At 39.4% G+C, this 20,364-nt stretch overlaps 1 protein-coding gene across 9 annotated transcripts in view; it reads left to right on the forward strand.

Moving 5' to 3' along the window:
- The first annotated feature begins 12 nt into the window (after positions 1 to 12).
- The window catches only part of RTN4IP1 (reticulon 4 interacting protein 1), a 100,236-nt gene continuing 79,884 nt past the window's right edge, over positions 13 to 20,364 (forward strand). For 3 of the 9 annotated variants that reach the window (XM_033055398.1, XM_033055397.1, XM_033055400.1), the window contains exons 1-8: positions 13 to 354; positions 1,495 to 1,646; positions 2,441 to 2,509; positions 2,742 to 2,866; positions 8,156 to 8,204; positions 9,695 to 9,831; positions 11,786 to 11,969; positions 13,301 to 13,393. In XM_033055398.1, the coding sequence (XP_032911289.1) occupies positions 108 to 354; positions 1,495 to 1,646; positions 2,441 to 2,509; positions 2,742 to 2,866; positions 8,156 to 8,204; positions 9,695 to 9,831; positions 11,786 to 11,969; positions 13,301 to 13,393 (1,056 nt within the window). In that variant the 5' untranslated portion in view covers positions 13 to 107. The other 6 variants (XM_033055401.1, XM_033055399.1, XM_033055403.1 and 3 more) reach the window with 6 other exon arrangements.

Genomic DNA, 20,364 nt, shown 5'->3' on the forward strand with positions numbered 1-20,364 from the left:
AGCTGAGCGCTAAGGTGCCGGGAGCGACCCGGCCCGAGCGCGATCCTTATCCCGATCCTTATCCCGATCGCGATCCCGCGGCCCGACCCGGCCCGGCTGCCCCGGCCATGCTGTCGTGGGGAGCGGCGGCCAGGCGGGCGCTGCGCTGGGCGAGCGGGCGGGCACCGGCCCGCGGGCTCCGCGTCTCTCCGCGGGCGCGGATCGCCATGCCCAGCTGGGTCATAGACCGGTACGGCAGCAACGAGGTGCTGCGCTTCACCAGGGACATGATGTTCCCCATCATACACTTCCCGAACGAGGTCATCATTAAGGTTCACGCTGCGAGCCTGAACCCCATCGACCTCAGCATGAGAAGTAAGTGCCGAGCCCGAGCAGCGGCGGCCGGGCTGCCGGGAGGGCAGGGGCTGTGCTGGGGCTGCGGTCCGGGTGTGCCGAGCACCGTCCTGCCCCGCCGACACCTGTCTCGGCAGGGCCCGGGGCTGCCTCAACACACGTGTTTGTTTCCCCGAGCCCTGTGGAAAACCGCCGCCTCTTGGAAACTTCTTCCAGGTTATCACGGAAGAGCGATACAAAAAGGTTTTTCTGAACTTCTTAGGGGAGAACGAAAAAGCCACTGACGAGCGTGTGTGTGTGTTGTGAGGGTGAATTTTCAGTTGAGTGATTGTGGTGCTGCTCTCTTGGCTAAGAGACGCCCGGCCAAGGAGCTGCATTCCCCTAAGAGATGCTGGATTTTCCCGTCTCCTGCAGGCGAATGGGGCTGGAGGTCCAAGGTGCTGCCAAGTCGGCACGTGCAGCCTAAGGCAAACCGCGTTGTTCATTGCCATGCCCATCCTGAGCTGACATCTGGGGACGTGCTGTCATCCCGCCCAGGAAATCTGTCCCTTTCACTGCCTGGCTCTTTGTATTTGACAGATTCAATCAGATTTTCCTCCCCAGTTTCTGGGTTTGAAACACAAGTTATGGTAGTTGAATACCTTGTATTTCCTGTGTAGAAAAGCTTGCATATCGAATCAGATTCAGTAGAACAACCGAATATGTCTGCTGGAAGCCTGCTGACAGAGGTGTAATCTGTGTTTTTGGATCTTTAATAAATGAATTTTGAAAAATCTTCAAATATAGTTGGGGGTTTGGTAATGGGACATTTCCTGTCTAGGCAGACTTGTCCAAATACTTGAATGGGCATACATGCCCAAATGCAGGCTATTTTTAGGCTGAGCACTGTTATTAGATGGTAATTCTGAGACTTCACAGCATTTGTCTGTTGTTTACTGAATAGAAGTCCAGGTTACTCATCTTCGGAGATATGCCTTATTATTTTTTACAGTTGTTTATTTCTAAAATCTGTGGAAATATAAAATATTGCAATTATTTGTGTGCTTCAGTTATAACAGAAATGAGGCACGTTATGTATAGATAATGCTTTCTAACTGGAATTGCACAATTAATAAATGAACACTCATTGTGGTATGTTGTGGTTGATTCCATGTTTTGCAGGTGGTTATGGTGCAACCGCGTTAAATATGAAGCGGGATCCCCTAAAACTCAAAGTCGGCGAGACTGAATTTCCTATAACACTTGGTCGAGATGTCTCTGGTGTTGTTATGGAATGTGGACTGGGTGTGTCTTATTTCAAACCTGGAGATGAGGTGATACCACCAATCTCTTATTTTACTTTTTTTCCCAAAATGTATAGTTAAAATATACTATGAGATGTTCAGCATTCATTCCCCTCTTAGTTATTTTTTTAATGCTGTTGCACTCTTAATAAGGCCCATCTGGAAGTAAATTCCTAGAATACTTTATTCTCTTCATTTTCTCACTGAAAAAACATGGTCTTTCAGAGACTTACTCCTGCAAGTTAATTTCCCTTCTATGTTTTAGTTTTTGGTCTATTTCAGCAGTAGCAAGAGTGGAACTTGTTTGTTTATAAGTGCACACTCAAAGTGCCTCTTTGTTTTTAATGGAAGGTAGAATTCTAACAAGAAGGGATTTGGTTTTATTTGTCCTGAGTAACTTGAAGCACTTCATGGGTGCCCACATAAATACTGATACTGTTTGCTTTCACCATTACTGGTTGCTTTCACATTTTACCAGTTTTAGCATAGCAAATCCTGATTGCACCATCCTCACCCCTCTAATCTGGGCTTTCCTGGCATGGGAGTAGTTTGAAGAGGGGTTGAAAAATTGCATCTTATACACAAAGTAATGGTACAATTTATTTACGTAGCTGTCCAGTCTTTCTTTTAGTCAGTTCTGTGATTTTTTTTTTGGTGTAAAATAAGCTAATAAACTAAATAAGCTAAATAAAGTGATTTCTGATAAACAGTGAAGACATTCTATGAATCAGAAAAAAATATTTCTTTAATGAAGGAAACTTCTGTGTACATACAATTGTGTGCAAAGCTACAAAACCTGATAGTTGTTTTCTGTTTGGTTTTAGGTATGGGCAGCAATTCCACCATGGAAACAAGGCACTCTGTCAGAGTTTGTGGTAGCTAGCGGAAATGAGGTAAACTTTCAAAACTGGGGCTAACAAAACCTCAAAGTTGTAAAGACTGGCATTTTTCTTCTTCAATACTGATGTAACTTTATTTCTTAGTGCTTGGGTTGATTTGTACTCCAGCTGGTTTTGAAGATAGCTAAAAATGTGCAATACACAATCTGCAATTGAGTAAAGCTTTTTAAAATGTTTTGGTGTCACATAGGAGCTGCTGTGTGACTTAGATATGATTTTATTTCAGGTATCTTTTAAGCCAAAGTGTCTCAATCACACAGAAGCTGCTGCCTTACCATATGTTGGTCTCACTGCGTGGTCTGCACTTAAACAAGTGGGAGGACTGAACCAAAGTAATTGTAGTGGGAAAAGGTAAGTGAACAGTTCTGGTACTAAAACTAAAGTTCTTCATTTTTATATTGATGAGCTGCTTCTAAGACACATCCAGCAGTGATAAAGACTGTTATACCATGGCATTCCTAAAGATCAGCTCTCTGAGGATGATGGATTCTGTCTACACAGCTGCTGAGAGAGGCTTCTTTAGAGGAAGGCTCAGATGAGGTCCCTATATAGAGGTAAGAAATGCCCAGAGAAGTTGTGGATGCCCACACATCCATAAGTGGAAATATTTAAGGCCGTGTTGGGTGGACATCTGGGCAGCCTGCTCCAGTGAAGGGTGCCCCTGTCCACTGCAGGGCATTTAGAACTAGATGAACTTTGAGGTCCCATCCAACGCAGGCCATTCTATGATTCCATTATAATCCAATGTACATCTAATGTATGTGCTATACAGATAATTTGAGGATATTATCTCCAGGAATTTATAGGGAGTTTGCCTTTCTGCCTGTTAGACAGCCAAATACAGTATCCTCTCAATTATACTGCCAACTCATAAAAAGCCCTCTCAGGGACAGAGGTGTGGTTCACTCATTTCCTACATGTGTGGGCCGTTTGGAACAGACTGGTTTTCCAGCTTTTTAGAGAAAAATGAGCAGGTGACTGACTCTTATTTGACCTGCAGGCCAGAACTTTGATGAGGTCAGGAATGCAGATAAGAAAAGGGGAACGTGCAAGATGAGCAGCCAATGAAATAGAAAAATTGACTTTGTTTATCAGTCTGTTAATCTGACAATGGCAGATGAGGAAAAATGCAGCGAAAGATTGGAGCAAATGCCATTTTTCTTCTGATAATTGAAATTTTCAGTTATTTTGACCCTTGGATGTTTGAGTAAAGAGATAGCAAGATCTTCAGAATAGAAATAAGGGCAAAAGTAAAACTATGGGAGGTGAAAAATAGTAGTTAAAAAATTACCATGTTGCATCACAGGTTAAGGTCATAAAATAATTACTGGGCAGCAGGAGTCTGGATGCCTGACCTCTTCTTATCTTGACTGATACTTTGTAATGCAGCACGTTGCAAAGGACACTAGATCTATTGAAATTCTTCACCCACGTCTCTAGAAAACAATCGAATGGGTGGTCATTCATGTGCCACAGTGAACTTCATCATGAAAATACTGAGTAATTGTTTTTCCTAAAGATAAACAATGAATGAATTTGCAAAATTTAAAGGCGTTTCAAAGATGCATAATTGAAATTAACTTCCACCTAGTAATAAAATTTTAGATAAGATCACCTTACTTTTTATTTTTCAGTATTTATACTTTTTATTGTCTTAACTTTCACATGTAAATATAATTAACCTAAAGATACACTGATAGGCTAACCTTATTTAAATTGTCTTTCCAGTCTTCAGGTAAGTGTTTAAATTGTTAATTGTAAAATCTAAACTGAATTTGTAACGTGTCTTTACATTTAATATTTACTTTCATGTTCCAAATAAAATTTTAATTACTCTGTCAGCAAAAAGCCCATTTTAATGTACTTTAAAAACATTATATTTCCTCTCTATAAATTTTGAGCTGTAAAACCAGCAGAATGACTTATGTGATGGTAACCTTTTCCCCTGAAATATTACTTGTAGGAAAATGTTTAAAATGCATTGAAGGAGCTGTGCAAAATTATATCCCATGAACTCTTAAGGCAATAATTTAAAAATACAAGAATTTATCTATTTTTTCCTAATTTCTTTAGATCGTATATTTAGCAAGAAGTTACCTACAGAGGTGATTTTATGTCAGTCTTTTTGTCTCCTGTCATTGTATGTAAACAGCTATGTAGAAGGGTGTATGTGCAAAAATATCTGATTTTGGTAGAGCAGCTGTATTCCTTGATGAGAGTTACTTCACTGGTGCTTTAGTGCAATGTTAAGACATCTTAAAAGCAGTCAGATGTTTCTGTTGGTGTATTTTATTCTCTTTGCCTCTTTTAAGGTGTTAGGGTGGGCTAACCAGAAATATTTACTGCTAGTGTCTGGTTGTACTTTGATCTGACAGATTATCTGCTCCATCTGTGCATACTTTCACAGGTTATGTTTTTACAAGTTTCCTGAAGTGTGCTCTCATTGTTTGTGAACCCTCCTGCGATTCCAGTCATTTTTCCATAGTTTTTATTCTATACCACTCTAATTAATGTCAGTATTCTTGTAGAAGCTTAAATGTTCTTACTATCTTAAGTGTTCAGAATTACTCTTGTGTTATGCTGAAGGTCTCTGTGGATACCTGGAGCTTCTCATAGGTGCCACTGACCTGTTTCAGTAGAAAGGGGATATACTTGTTTAACACTAGCTGTTAAATATCTTGCTTTCTGTATTCACAGAATGCATGACGAAAAACAAACCTGACAGTTTGAGAAGTTACTCAAGTGCTACATAGCTATTAAGTAAAAGTCTTTATGTAGATACAGAGGCAATATCTTAGACTTTGTATGCTGGGCAGAGATGCTGGATTCTGTTAATGTAACTTACCAAACATACACTCCTGGTTTATGTGGTTACAGTAAAAATTTGAATGGCATAATACTCCAAGAATTCTTTTTTTCAATGTCTGTGTGTTATTTCATAATTTTATCTGTTGAGAAGTACAAATTGAGTGTAGGTTGTAGAACTTCTTGATAGGGTAAACATTGCTTGATCCAGAAATAAATTTCTTGGGGACAATATGTTGGCATAATCAAATGAAATATAATTTTATATCTAAATAAAGTTGATCTATTTAGTCAATAAAAACATTGATTTTGTAACTATATAAAATTGATGTGTTTATTCATTTTTTATCTTGCATGTAACTCAGTCTCTGAACTGTTTTAATTGTTTATAATCTGGAGAAAATATTAGTCCTTGACCTGTATCCCACTCCGCACCCTCTGCGTGTTCTGGTGAGGGGCACACACAGCTGAAACAGGTCCTGCCTCTCTGATGCTTGTTTCTGACCACACCTAGTTCCAAGCAGGGCCCAGGGAGATGGGCTAAACTTTCAGATCTCATAGTGTGCTTATCTGGAGAGATCTGCTCCCTATGATCATTTGAACTGCTGGAGCGCCATGGGGAGCTTGGTGAATGTTGTGTCTCTGTCAAAGGGAGGAAAGCTTGGGGTACAAATGTTCTTTTTGTTCTTTTGGAAGAATTGTTTCTCTTGGGTCTCTGTCCAGGTCAGAAGATTTGTTAGTTAGTTGCCTGGTGCACATACTTGTATATTAGTTTGCTCCTGAGCTCACTCTTGCAGTGAAAATGTACTTTCTATGTTGTGTTTTCTTCTGGCTGTGTTTTCCTGGGGCAGTGCAAACAAAACTATTCCTACTTTGGCACTTGCCACCATCTGTCATTCAGTACTGTCCTAACAGGTCCTACACCTTCAAACACTCCCCCTCTTACTTGTGTGTCTTGCTGTTGTCAGTGCTGTAAAAATGCTGATCTGTTGAGCTGCTCCACATGGATCTCCTGTGCAGAGGTAGTTTGTCTCAGAAGTGAAGCGCTTTCTTGAAGTCACAAGGTGTAAGAGAGCTTTAATAATTGGAAGGTGTGGTAGAAAATAGCCCATGTAACATAGGAACACACCAAATCTGGAAAGTACTTCTACCTGAAGGAATCTTGAGAGCTTTTATTGAAGGGGAAAATGAAAAAAAGTCCCAGCCAAGCTTCTTCCTAAACTGAAAACGTTACCTAAATCCTTTAAGCAAATTGTACATTTTAAGGTGATAGCTTTCCCCCAGATATGTAGTAGAAAAAATACCCTTTAACTAAGGAGTGTAATCGTTAAGGTGGTTTGAAAAGGTGTTTTGAAAGGATCTCATTTTGACTGTCCTTTTTAAGGATAAAGATGGGTTTAACCCGGTATCTTGAGTGTAGTATCCAAGAGCCTTTTCAAGTATTCTAAAGTTGAAATATGCACGTTGCTCCAGGCATCTGTCGTTAGAAGCCTAGTTCTGAGGATAAGTACATTTTGGCAGATTTGAGAGCTGCAGGCTTTGTGGTATTGTGGTTTCATATTCTTAATCTGAATTTTGCAGCTTGGATCAGTGAGATGGGAGGGAACAGTATCCAATCACTTACAAAAGGAGCATTTTAAAATGGATAGTGTGACCAAAGCCAAGTCTCTTAAGCTACTTCAAAGAACTTTTGTAAACTGAGACTCCAGATTGTATAGTACAGTTTTATACTGTAAAAAGCAATTTCCTTCAACATCTTTTACTGTGAGATTTTCACCATCTTCTGAAGATTCTGAGATTTTTCTGGCAAACCAAAGCTCTGAGAAACATGATGTTCCCCAGTCCTCTGCCAGGACTTCATCTTGGATCTTCTTTTTGTCCTAGAATTAGCACATGGATCCAAAGTCAAAGCACTTGTTGGCAACTTGAGCTGCAAGGTTTTCTTACTAATTCACTTTCTGATGTTTAGTCATTTAATAAAATATTTGGATGAAATTTTTGAACAGTGATTAAGCTTCTAGTAGTAAGGTCATCACACAAGTAAATTTGAATTAATTTTTTTTAAATTTAGGGTTATCAGTTAAAATGAACTCTCAATTGCTAATAATTTGGCTATATATTCTTTCATTTTCTTGCTTGTGCCAGTTTCCACAAGCTGGCGCTTACAGGGTCTTGTTCAGATGTACTGAAAGGAGCTAAAAAAATTGTACTGCTTTTTTTCTAAAGAAAAAGACACTTTAATAGAAATTAAACTTGTTAATAGTGAGGGTACTTAATTGTATTTTTGTCTTTTAGATAAACATTATGCAATATGGAGAAAATTATGTTCCATATGTTCTCCAGTTCACATTGTCCTTAAATAATGTGATATTAACTACTTTTTCTCTTAGATAAGACCGATTTGTGTAAAATGTTGGTGAATTGTTTGGGTATTTTTTCTTTAGGAGATATGACAGTGGAGTCTGGGAGATAGAAAGAACTCTTAATTGAACTAAACATATGTTTGGGAATGTGAGGACAGGTACAGGGTTTTTGAGTGATAGAAATGCTACTACCTGACAGCTCCACTGCCTGCATTTAGTGGAAAGCATATATGAGGAAGTCTGTTTGGCTATGCTGAGATAATGCTTTTGGCATAGGACACATGATCAGCAATGTTAAGTCACATTTCTGGCTATCTGAACAGTTAACCACTCTTGAATAACATTGAATGACAAAAACAATCTTTTGCTAAAAATAATTCAGCATCAGAGATGTATAAGAAACATTAGAACACTTAGTTACTCCAGAGATTATTTGAAGAACTATTAAATATATTTTAATTTTCTCTTACAGAATATTAATATTAGGAGCTTCAGGAGGAGTTGGTACATTTGCTGTACAGGTAATATTATCCAGCATGCCCAGGGTGAATCTTCAAGCATTTCTGTATGCAAAAAAAAATAACAGAAGGGAATTGAGAGAAGGAGTAGAGAAATAGCAAGCTACTGATCAGTCTGCCTGATTGAGATGATTGATATTTCCAAAAGTGAAAGCATTTTCAGATTTATTGCTTTCCATTTATTTTGTTGTATTATTTTAAAGTAGGAAGCAGGAACTTTCGAAGAAAGGAGTTGTGTGTGACATCACATTTCACAATTTGGGTGCACATTTCACAGTCTGACTGGTGCAAGTTGAAATATGTAGCCTGTTCTCATTATCTTGCATTCAGCTCTGCACTCTAAATATGAACAGAACTTGGTGTATGAGTAGGAAAACTGGTGGAGAATGTCACCTACCACTACTGCTGTAGCTGGTCAAACAATTTGAGAGGCCATCAGGCTTTTGTGCAGTGGCTGTAAAGCACAGAGGCTTAGATTTACTTTCCCTCACTGTCTACCCTGCTGCCCTTTTGTCTGTGTGTTCCATTAGCTCTAAACTTCGGAAAATCAACATGCTCTTTTGTTGCTTCATTAGTTGTAGAACATCCTCTTTCATGCTCTCAGTTAATTTGGGAATTTTGATTCTAATTAATGTCATCTCATGCTGAAAAATCTTTCTCTCAAGATTATAAAAAAATACAGAAGTTGGGTGATTGCATCTCTGCTTTCCATGTTACTGGGCCATAAGCACAGTGGTTTTAAAGAGGTTTACAGCAGAATTTTTCATGGTACGCTATTTGCCTGATCCATGATAAAGCAGGTGACTTTCAGTATGAAAGGCTGACCAGTCACTGACTAGTTACAATTTGTAACTGATCAATCCTGGATAAACTACATTATTTAACTTGGAATAAAGGTTAAAAGTGTTACTGTGAATGAAAAAAATGGGATGCAAAAAGAGATAAATAACTAGCAAAAGTAATTTACTTTGCTATAGCTTTTGGATTTGAAGATAACCTGATACTGTCCCTGTGATAAATGAGAGATGACTTCCTTCTTTTTCTTGTTACTGGTGCTTAACCTATTTGCAGCAACATGAAATACTTAAAGGGCATATTTAATAATGTTTAATGATACGTCTGGTGACAGTTTGGTAGATTAGCAACTTGGACAGTACCTCTTGGTGTATGTTTAGCTGGCAGATTCAGATGGCCTGAGAGCCTTATTTGTCTTGAGACTTGGTATCTTTCAGTGCCATTAAAAAACCCCCACACTCCTTCCTTCACACCAACTCCTCCTTCCCTGCAACCACCTTAAATATTGATAAATTCTAGCCTTTATTTTGTCTGTGGGATTTGTGACAAATTATCCTGTATTGGAGCAGTCTCCCTACTCCCCGTTAAAGATGCTCATTTGTTATATAAATATAATGAGACTTTGCCTTTTAAGTTGTTCTCAATATTTCACTAAATTTTAATCTTTGGACTTCTTTTTTTTTTATACTTGTTTTCAGCTAATGAAGGCCTGGGATGCTCACGTTACAGCAGTTTGCTCTCAAGATGCCAGCACACTGGTGAAAAAGCTTGGAGCAGATGATGTGATTGATTATAAATCTGGGAATCTGGAAGAGCAGCTTAAAACATTACCCTTGTGAGTGTTAGTGTTGCTTAATACTGAGATGAAGGACTTGGTGGTCAGACCTGCCTTTTGATTGCTTGACTCTATCAGAACTCCCTAAATTTTCCCCCTTGTTTCTATAGCATTATTTTGTAAAGCAGATTCACCTTTTTGAATGCAGTTTGCAAGTGAGTATGCCCAGCACAGGTTTAATTGTAAGACTAAGGCAGGTAACTGGGAGACAGGCTCACTTCCATGTGCTTCTCTTCAATGACTGTGATATAAACAGTTTTGAAGCTTCCATCCAAGTATCTTGGAGAATATACAATACTTGAATAAGTTGAAATAAGTTTCTGAAATCCTGAGGATCTTGTAGAAGAAGCAGTGACTTGCACTGTGCAATTCAACTGGGAGTAAATTTCTCTTCTGTTACATTGGATACAGCTGCCTCTGAAAAACAATCATATTTATCTTGTCACAGCAACTGTGTTTAAACTAGTCTGGGATTTTTCTCCAGAACAGAAGTATTTTTTGCTTTTACAATCTTTCCATCTGTTTAAACGTAGTCTACTGTGACTTGTATTTGAATACGGTACTTACACTGCTCTTTTTAGCTAGATTGAGCTAACTTTCTGGGAGGGGAAATAGAAGCTGCTGGATCTGTGGGAGAATTTTACTGACAACTGTGCTAAGAAACTGTGTGCCCTTTAACTGTAGTGTGATTGTCAGCAGGCCTGAGGGCAGTTGTTAGGGCAGTGACACTGTCTGTATGGCAGGACTTGCAGTCATTGCTAAATTTGCTTTTGTGCAGTTCAACACTTTAAATGCTAAACACCCATTCTAGCAAGTGACCCTTTCTAAGACATATTAAACTGGAGTGCAGTTTAATGATGCAACTAGGCTGATCAGTCAGCTGTACTGGCTCTTCAGAGCCCATAGTCAGCTACTTTTTCCAGGAGCATTAGTTTCATGATCTTCTCTTGCTGGCAACTGTTACACTAACTGAACTCTAAACATGAAATCACACCCTTGAAAGACAGGAAAACTGTCATTCCAGAGAGATAAGGACTTTTCTATTTTGTTTGCATAAAGTATTTTCCCTCGTATTTGTAGGTTATTTAGATTAGACATAGGTGTATATACATATCTATTGCAATCTGGAGATTGCTGGAAAACAAGAGTGAGCTGTGCTTTTAACAGAACAGGTGCATAGCTTCCTGTTGCCCTATTCAGCCTTTACAGGCTCATGTGCTGGGATAATGAGAAGGAACACTGAAACTGTGGCTTTTCGCCAGAGGCTGCGTATACCCATTCCATGGGAGGAAGGTTTTAGATCCTTTGCATTGTTAGGTTCAATGTTAAGTAGGTAGAAAAGAACTGTCAGGAGAGGTAAAATGGCCCCTAAATGAATAAGGAGATTAAAAAAACAACTTGGAGAAGTGAGGCTGAGAATTGGGTCACAGAAGGATGTGAGGAAATAAGTGTTAGTAGAATAATTTGTTTATGTAATTTTAGCCACTGGAACTGACTTTTGTGTGAGTACAGCATGTACAAGAACTGTTCCTAGTTGAGGGCATGAGTCCAGACTAGTTTTTACATGTACATACCATATTCTTCAGTGCTACACTTCAAGACTGTTCCAGTAGCCTCTGTGGGAGGGCTGAAGAGATAGAGCTCTAGAAGGCTTTAAGCAAGTACAGAATGTACAGAATGTAGCACCTAAGTTTGTTTTTTGGAGTTTAAGTGTACTTTTAAAATAGCCTGTGTCTACTGCATGGTGAATGGGCAATAACCTGTAAATTTAAATCCCATTGTACACTAAGATGGGACTTTGCTGAAGTCTTAGGACTTTCTTGCTGTTGCAGGCTGATTATTTTATTGCATTGCATTGACATAAAAAAGGTAAAGTATAGGTGATTTCTAGCTTAATTAGTGATGTTATTTTTCCCATATCAAGGTTTTAAACCTGTTCTTTATATGTCTGCAGGTTTGATTTTATCCTAGATAATGTTGGTGGATCCACTGAGAAGTGGGCACTAGATCTCTTGAAGAAATGGTCAGGAGCAACATATGTTACTTTAGTGACACCTTTCCTGATCAATATGGACAAACTTGGAGTAGCTGATGGAATGTTGCAAACAGGAGTCACTGTTGGTTCCAAAACTCTAAAGGTATTTTACAAAATCCTACGTACTTTCATATTTTGTAGTACTTTAGTGACTACTTCTGTGGCTTGGATGTCAGTCACAGAGCTCATGGAGAGGCAGCTGTTGCTTTGCCCTCAAGTATACTATTCTTTCTTTCTTTCTTTCTTGCACTGAAAAGAAATGTGTTGGGGTGGTGCTGCTGGGTGTATGTAGTAATTTGGGGAGCTTTGAAGTTTGATTCCTTATTGTGCTTTCCATTGTGGCCTTTTCCATATGGTCTCCCTGGTGAGTCCTGCTGACAGGCAGGGTTTCATAGTAAACACATCAAATCCCTGCCTTACTGAAGTGAGGGCAGTTTTGTTACTTGCTTTAGGCCAGTCAGGCTTTCTCTCAAAAACATTGTTCCATGACTGATTCTCTTCATCCTGTTCCAGCACCAGAGAGTAATAAGTGTGGTCGAGGGTGGCTAGGAAGTCTTTCATCTCTTTCATGTTCATGTGTCTGGATGGTGATACTGATTTTTCTAGTTTTTATAAGTGGATCTTAAAACATTCTGCCAGTGGCCAGATCAGTAGGGCTTTAGAACATTTCTCTTTCTTCTCTATGCTTGCTTTCCAAACAAATGCTTTTCAAGAAGTTGCTATGGTATTCCTGTGAAGGCTTGGCTGAATGGGATTTTAAGTCCTGCAGCAGTACTTTCACAAGACAGCCCAAAGACAAAATGAAAAGATGGGGAAGAAATAACGTAGTATTATTTTTCAGTGTGCATGTTTCCATGATGAAGAGGATTCTATTCCATATATAAAAATCTCTCTTTGGCAGATGATGGCTTTTATTCATGTCATGACTTACTCAGTGGAGATGCTCTTGACTTGTGTGTGAGATCCTCCCAAAATGCTTTTCATGTGAGCTGCCATCTGTCATTGAACAGTGATGACTTTGGCAGATATTATGATGGAAAATGAAGTCACTGATACTGAAGTGGAACGTTCTAAATGTCACACTGCTGGGTTTATTTCACACTCCTTTTGTGAGTGTACATGAACACATAACACCATTTCTCTCTTATGTAACAAATAATGTTGTTTCTGGCTGCAGAGACAAGGTAATTGTTTTTTCTCTACTAGCTGTCTTGTGCAGTTGGACACAAAATTCATCCTGATCCTATTGTGGTAACACAACATCCTGATCTGTACATTTAATCCACATGCTTAGGTGTAGATTTTTTCAGACACTAGCATGTAATTTCCATATCATTTCCTTAAGTTACTTCTCCAGAGATTCTGTCATTAATTTTAGTTCCCATTTCAATTTGCTGTCATGATATTTTAATAGATTTATGATCTTTCTTGCAGCATCTCCTTAAAGGCGTCCATTATCGGTGGGCATTTTTCATGCCAAGTGGCCCAAGTTTGGATGAAATAGCAGAATTGGTTGATTCTGGAAAGGTATGTCAGCAATGGTTACTTGGGTATTTGTGCTGAAAGAGATGCTGCTTGGACTCAAAAATGGTGTAGTTCACTATTGGGAAATAAAATGTTATGAAAGTAATGGTAAGGAAAACTAGTTTAAAATCAACTTGTTCCAGTTTCTAACTTCTGCCTTTTGCATGGAATTTAGGAGTTCATAATGCTTAAGACTGTTCTGCCTTCTCCTTCTTGAGCATATGTTTTTAAAAACACAAATCATACAAAGTTTCAAGGAGTAATGTCCAGGGATTATTTTTGCTAGCGGGAATAATTTTTTATGAGCTTTATATGAAAATTATGTTTTAAGAGGTCTCACGTGGTTCATTTGGGCAGAATAAACATGGCTGTGTATCTGCATATGCAAAATTACTTAGCCTGGATGGTTGGGTGTCCTGCCCATAGTATGTGCAGAACTAGAATATTCTGGTTATTGCATGTGATAGATAATCTCCATTGGCAGAGTGGTGACAAGAGTCTTGTTTCATTATTTCAGTACTGCAGAGTATGATGTTTCTGCTAATTCAGCACAGGGACTTGGAATGTTGTGAGCATTCATAAGCTCCTGGGGAATCTTAGTGGACTTGTGGGGAAAGGCCAAGATAGATTAGTCTGGTTTTGTGAAATCTGCTTTTTAGGTTTATGAGCTTGTTACAAAATGTATTGTGGGAGTGAACAGTTTATTTCCTATATTTTGGATTTTGTGGTGATATAGGTCCCAGCAGTGCCCTCTTTGGGAATTTTGGCAACATGAAATTATCCAAGAATAGAGAACATGGACAACTGCTGTTAATATTTCTGTGTGGTAGATAAGCAGAAGAGTAAACAGAGTCTGTCATGGCTGCTGGTAATTCCAGTATGTGAACTGCCATCTTGTGCTCAAAATTTGTGTATCTTAGTAAAATTTAGATCTCTCAAACAAAGTCTGAGTGTTGATCCCCCTTTTTTGGTATGCAATATATTGCAGAGTTTGGAAAAGAATAAATAAACTGCTGTTATACTGAAGACCTGATTGCTTCTGTTTTGCCCCCTCAGTGCTGCTGATAAAAATAAAAAGTTCTCTGCTTTGCATTATGTCCAGTGCTACAGGCATAATACTGTGGTCAAGAAAGAAGCTGTAGAAGGTTCTCATCCTGTGATTGCATTCAGTCACACTGCTAAATTATAAGTGTCTAAGAAAAAGAAATGCCCTTGTCTTTGTTCTCACCATTTGTCCTGTTCTCAGCCAGTTGCAATTTGTTTTGTGTTCTGCCCCTACCTTGTATGCAAAACAAATGCAGAAAATGCTCATGAAAGCCTCTTGGGAAACAGCTGTTTATGCAATAGAGATAGGGCTTAATCAGTGTTCCTTGCTTAATAACCTGGACAGGTGAATTGCAATGCCACTTCAAATGTACGTCATATGTACATGAATGTCCTGATGTACTTCTGCTTGTAAGATGATCATGAGGACAAAGATGTGCAAAAACAGGTCCTAACGTCAGACTGTCTGCAGAGTCATTATTCTAGCAGCATTTTACTCTATTTTGTGCGATGTTATAAACATTGAGCTATCATCAGGATTTTATAAGACCCAGTTGTGTTCCATTTAGACAGATATTAATAAGACTATGACCTTTCTTGTTTAGACACAAGAGTTCTCTTAAAAGGACAGACCATCCATTCAGAAGAGTAGGTGTTTGGGAAAAAAGGCAGGAGAGAATCACTGGAAGAATTGTACCACAGTTTCCTATAAGTAAGTGTAAATAAATGTTTATTTGGATAGGAAAGCATAAAGAAGAAATTAAAAAAACACAAAGCAATGAAATGTATCTAGAAGCTTGGGGAAGCAAATTGAACTCATGTTGTTGAACTTGTTACCTTTGAGTGGATACTTTTGAGTAATGCAGGGTTTGGTTTTTTTTTTAAATTTTAGTCTTTTCTGTTAGACATGTTAATTCTGAGATTATATGAAGTGAGTAAGAGAGCAATTAGAAAGCTCCTGAAAATGAGAGGCTTTTTTTCAGGAATTAATTATATAGGGGGATTAAATGTAGGAAATTAAAAAGAGATGATGTTTTAAACAGCTGTTTCAGTAAGTGAAGCTTTGAAGAGCATACCTCTGAAACATTTACAGATAATTTTGATTTGACAGTGTTTCTCCTTACAGTCCTTCTGCAACAACAGAGATTTTCAGTTCTGATGAGTTCATCATCTTCCTTTGTGAAAACAAAAGGATTCTCAATCTTTCAGTGGATGAACTATAAGCAATTTTGTTTAAAGTTACTTGGTTACTTGGATGATCTTTGCAGCAAGGAATAGAGATTTGCAAGATATCAGCTCTGAGGAGGAGTTCTTTTAACAGCCTTTTTAAATGGGAAAGTGAAGGAGAAGATTTGATGACATGGCAGTACAAGGAAAGAGAATAATTTTCCTTGTGCAGTTACCTGGGGGAAAAAAACAGTTTCTGTTTACATGCTGTTTTCTCTGCCTTGTGACTGGACATCTTGCAAGGAGACTACTGCAAGACTGAGGGGCTGGGAGGCTGCTACCACAGCTATGGACATGGAGAAAACTCAGTGTTTCCTTGACAAATTTTAGAGAGACTGACAATTTTTAAAACTGCTGGAGAATCCCTGTTGTGGTTTGAATTGCAGCAGTTAATTATGACCCCATAAGGACTGGCTTAATGTGGGCTTCACCAAATGAGTTGATGAAGCCCATGTCAGAAGCCACTGCATCTCTTTCCATGGCAGAATGTTCCTGGTGAATTACAATTCTCATCTAAAGACAACTGAAATCAACAGAGCCTTTAATTCAGGACATAGATTTTGCTGGCACATTGTTTGGTGAAGCATCATCACTGAAAGGCTCGTTAGGAATGAATTTGGTGTGTTTGTGGTTGGTGTTGTGGATTTAACATTGGCAAATTTGGTTTTTGCTGCTTGCCAGCATTTTCTTCCTAATGACATGTTATATAGTCCTTGCTGAAAATAGGCCAAATTCATATAAATTGGTAGAAACTTCTAACTCATAACTGAGCAGTTACTTCGCCTTTTTTAAGCCTGGTGGAGGAAAACAGGCTCAGAAGACTCTTTGGTGTCATAAGCAGGAACACTCAGTGTGTTGTGTGTTCCTGCAGGACCATAATGGGATGTGGGTTAACATGTAGACCAACAGAAATGTGACATTTTCATTTTAATTCAGTGTTATTTAAATGTAGTACAAGTGTGTGTGCAGTGCTTCTGGTGAGTGAATACTCTTCCCTTCAGAGCACTGTTGCATCAGATGAGCTGATGGGTGAAAGTTGTTTTTGCAGAAGGAAGGCTAAAGGGCAGACTCTCAAATCATAAAATGAATAGATCATTCTCTTTGATATTTGCTTTTTAGATAGATGTTCCAGCACAGGCACCCATAGGAAGAACAACTGCATGCCTATATTAATGTAATTTGTGAATAGTGTTGATTATACATTTTGCTGAAGGCACTAGATGCTGTGGACTTATCACCTGCTGTTATGGTTTGGATGGCAGGATGCTGACTGTTCTTTAGCTCTGCTGCTGTCTTCTTGTGCAATGCTGAACAAATCACATAACCCTTTGCTACCATAATTTCTTGATCTACTAATGAAGGCTAATGCCCTTTATTCACCCTTGGTGATTTGCTCTGAGATACCTTGTTAAAATGAGAAATTGAATTGCTTTCTGTTCCTGATCTTTCCTATTCAGGAAGTAAATAACACAAATGGATATCGTCATCCACTTGACATGCCATGGGCTCTGAGAGTTGTTTGGGTGGCCATGATTTAAGATGGCTTACGCCTACTGCTAATGTAGGTCATCACAGCTTCTGTATCCTAACCTGTGTGTATTGATTTGCTTCCAGTTCATCTTGTTACAGTTCTGCAAAGACTTTTCCCCTGGCCCTTATTGCATTATTGTTGCATTTCTCCCAGCTGTATGAATATCAAACAGTGAATGTAACACTGAGTCCTTGAATGTCTTCCAAACATGGCATCTATAGATGTGGTCTTCCCTACAGTAATTCCAGACTTCATGACTGTGATAAGGTATCCCAAGGTACCTGAGAACTTGCCCTTGTGTGTTGCCTGCTTTAGTCTCTCTTAAAAAAGACACTGGGGGTGCCTAAGTATAGGAGTTTCTACACTTAAATGTCTCAATTAACTAGAGATCAGTCCTTCTTCCCACTCTCTTCCATCACTCACACTTGTTCTGATGACCATATTTCTTCATGCTAAGTTGCAAAGCTTGCACCTTTTTTTTTTTTGCTTTTGTTTTCCTGTTGCAGTCCATTTGCTTGCTGGGTTGATTGGCTATAGCACAGAGATATTGACCAAGGAGGGGCTGCAAAAAGGTCTGTTCAGCCCTTTCTCTTCCAAAAAGAACCCCTATCTGCATTTTGTAATGGCCACCAAAAAAAAGTCACTGTGATTTTTATTAAAACATATCTGCTGTTCCTCCAGGACATGGTAGCTTGCTTATACTCTTTATGAAAAGTGCTGTGTGGTTACATCACAAAGTGTCTGTGAAAAGGACAGTAATGGAAATTTTGCATGCTGTGGGGAAATAGGGTTTCAATATGTAAATTCACTTACACCACAATGAGGTCTGGGAAAAAATTCATCATAATGTACTAGGCATTTAATCAGATGTGTTCCCTTAACCTGATGTAATTGTAAATTGTGTGGAGAGTCAGTCCTGGTGTTCTGAGCTCTAGCCTCTTGGTGTATGAGGGAATTGTGTGTAGTGCAGGGGTAAAGTGCAGATGAGGCAGCTCAAGTCTGCTGTGAGTTTAGTTTGCTGAGACTGGGAAGATGGGGATCATACAGGACTAATCTTCTAATCACTATATATGATATGCTTTCATATGTATATATGTATTTATATTTAACTGTAACAAAGTTGCTTCTGTCCTAAAAGTATATGGTGACATTGACCAAGATTGTGGTAATTACCAGCATAAATATCAGGACAACTACCAAGAATATGCCATACCTGGGATTTCAGAAAAGATTAATTGTGCTTTCCTTTAGTTAATAGTTTTTCAGCATGGTCCAGTACATAACTAAACCCCAGGATCTTCCTTATTTCTACTGATTTAAGCGTGGGCTAGGCTGGCACACACTGCAGTTCTGGGCTTGTCCCAGTTTCTTACTGCTCTTCATTGTGTTCTGTAGAAGCTGTTCTGGGCTAATTAACAAACAAGATTTTTAAGCCTTTTCTGCACTCTGAACTGTACCCTGATTGTCTGCTTAACTGGAATTTGTGTGCTAGCATTTTTAATAACTGTACATGATACTCATGAGTTCCTGTGGGCTGCTGCTAGAGATTTGATATGAAAGAATGTACTTTGGCTTAATAACCAAACAAATAAGACCTGATAATACAGTTGTCGGTAAGATGGCTGTGGGATTAGACCCTGGGACACTTGCCTTCCATTCCCATGTCTTAACTACTGCAGCACCATTTTTGTTATGGGTGTATTATTGGATCAGTTTTATTTCTGTTAGGTATTTGGAATATCATGTACCTGGTGTCCTTTAATGTGCTTATGGATGAAAGTGCATATTCTCCAAAGTACAAGTTAATAAAAAACACAAGGAAAGTTTTTTACAAAACATTCAAAGATGGAGCTCTGAGCAATCTGGTCTAGTAAGTGTCCCTGCCTATGGCAGGGGGAGTTGGGCTGAATGGCCTTTAAAGGTCCTTTCCAACCCAAACCATCCTATGATTCTATGCTGGTAGTGTGCAGTTGCCTGTACAAGATGTGACCAGAGCCAGCTGTTGCAGAAGGTAAGAGCTTCAGTCTTGGTCTTCAGTGAGGGGTGACCCTAGAACTTGCTGTTGACAAGCAGTATGAGGCTTGGCATACATTGTTGCATGCCATTTTGAAAGGAAGAAACAATGAAGAAAGGAGTGAGATTAAGATCCAAGGAGCATGGAACTTGAGTACAGCAGAGAAGATGCTGGGCTAAAGTAGGAGTGTCCCAAAACTGCATCTTTTTTCCCCATGGGATGACAATAAAGTAACAAATGGATAACCAATTGTTTAGTTCCAGGACAAGGACTGTTCTTTTTAATGCTTTCTCTTCATGATTCTTGTTGACATTGATGAGAGATTCACTAAAGCCCCAAGGAGACTCTCGAGCTCTGCCTTTGTGCTCACAGACCACATTTATGCCCAGTGGTAATTTGTGGAAGAAGACAGCCTTTATCTTTTAACTCAGCTAGTCAAAACAGAAGGCAGGTCTTTTTCATTACAGCAAGCCCTCAGGAGGATTTTAATGTCTGGTGGAGCACATCCCAACTTTTGTTCTGTGCACGTGCAAGTTCCTTTCCTGGAGAGAGATGTATGGGAGCCTGAGCAGCCTCACCAAGGCATAGGAAGGGGATGTGCTGTGGGAGGCAGCAGCTGGGAGGGAAGCACTCTCCCAAGCAAGGCTACCCGGCAGCTCTGACACGGCCATCCTTTGCAGACCTGGAAGAGAGCCAGTGCACTGTCACTGTCCTTTGAGCGAGGGCACTTTTGTCCTTCTGTGCGCTGAACTAGGCTTGCGCTCAGTTCGTCGCTCTCCTGAGAATTTCAAGGCTCTCGCTCTCCCTCCAGTGGCAGGAAAAAGCTCCACACTTATTGGAATGACTTCTTGCTACCAAGAGGGTCAAAGCCGTCTCCAATCCTTTCTTGTTTTCTCACTTGTCCCCTCCTCATAAACTAAAACTGTGTCTTTGCTACCGCAGAAAGTGGGACCTCCAAGGGGGGGGCTTAATTTGCCATGAGCAGGAGTGTGTTCCTGCTGACAGTCAGCTCCTGCCAGTGCTGTTCTCTGCCTATGGCATTCAGAGCTGGAGTGCCTGGGACACCACCTCTGTGCTGTGTGTAGGATAGCCTTAATCAGCATCAGCAACTACTCTTTTTTATTTTTCCAAACACATGAGTTCATTTCAAGAGGCCTG

Source organism: Catharus ustulatus, chromosome 3, assembly GCF_009819885.2.
Source record: "Catharus ustulatus isolate bCatUst1 chromosome 3, bCatUst1.pri.v2, whole genome shotgun sequence".
In the NCBI taxonomy this organism is placed as follows: Eukaryota; Metazoa; Chordata; class Aves; order Passeriformes; family Turdidae; genus Catharus; species Catharus ustulatus.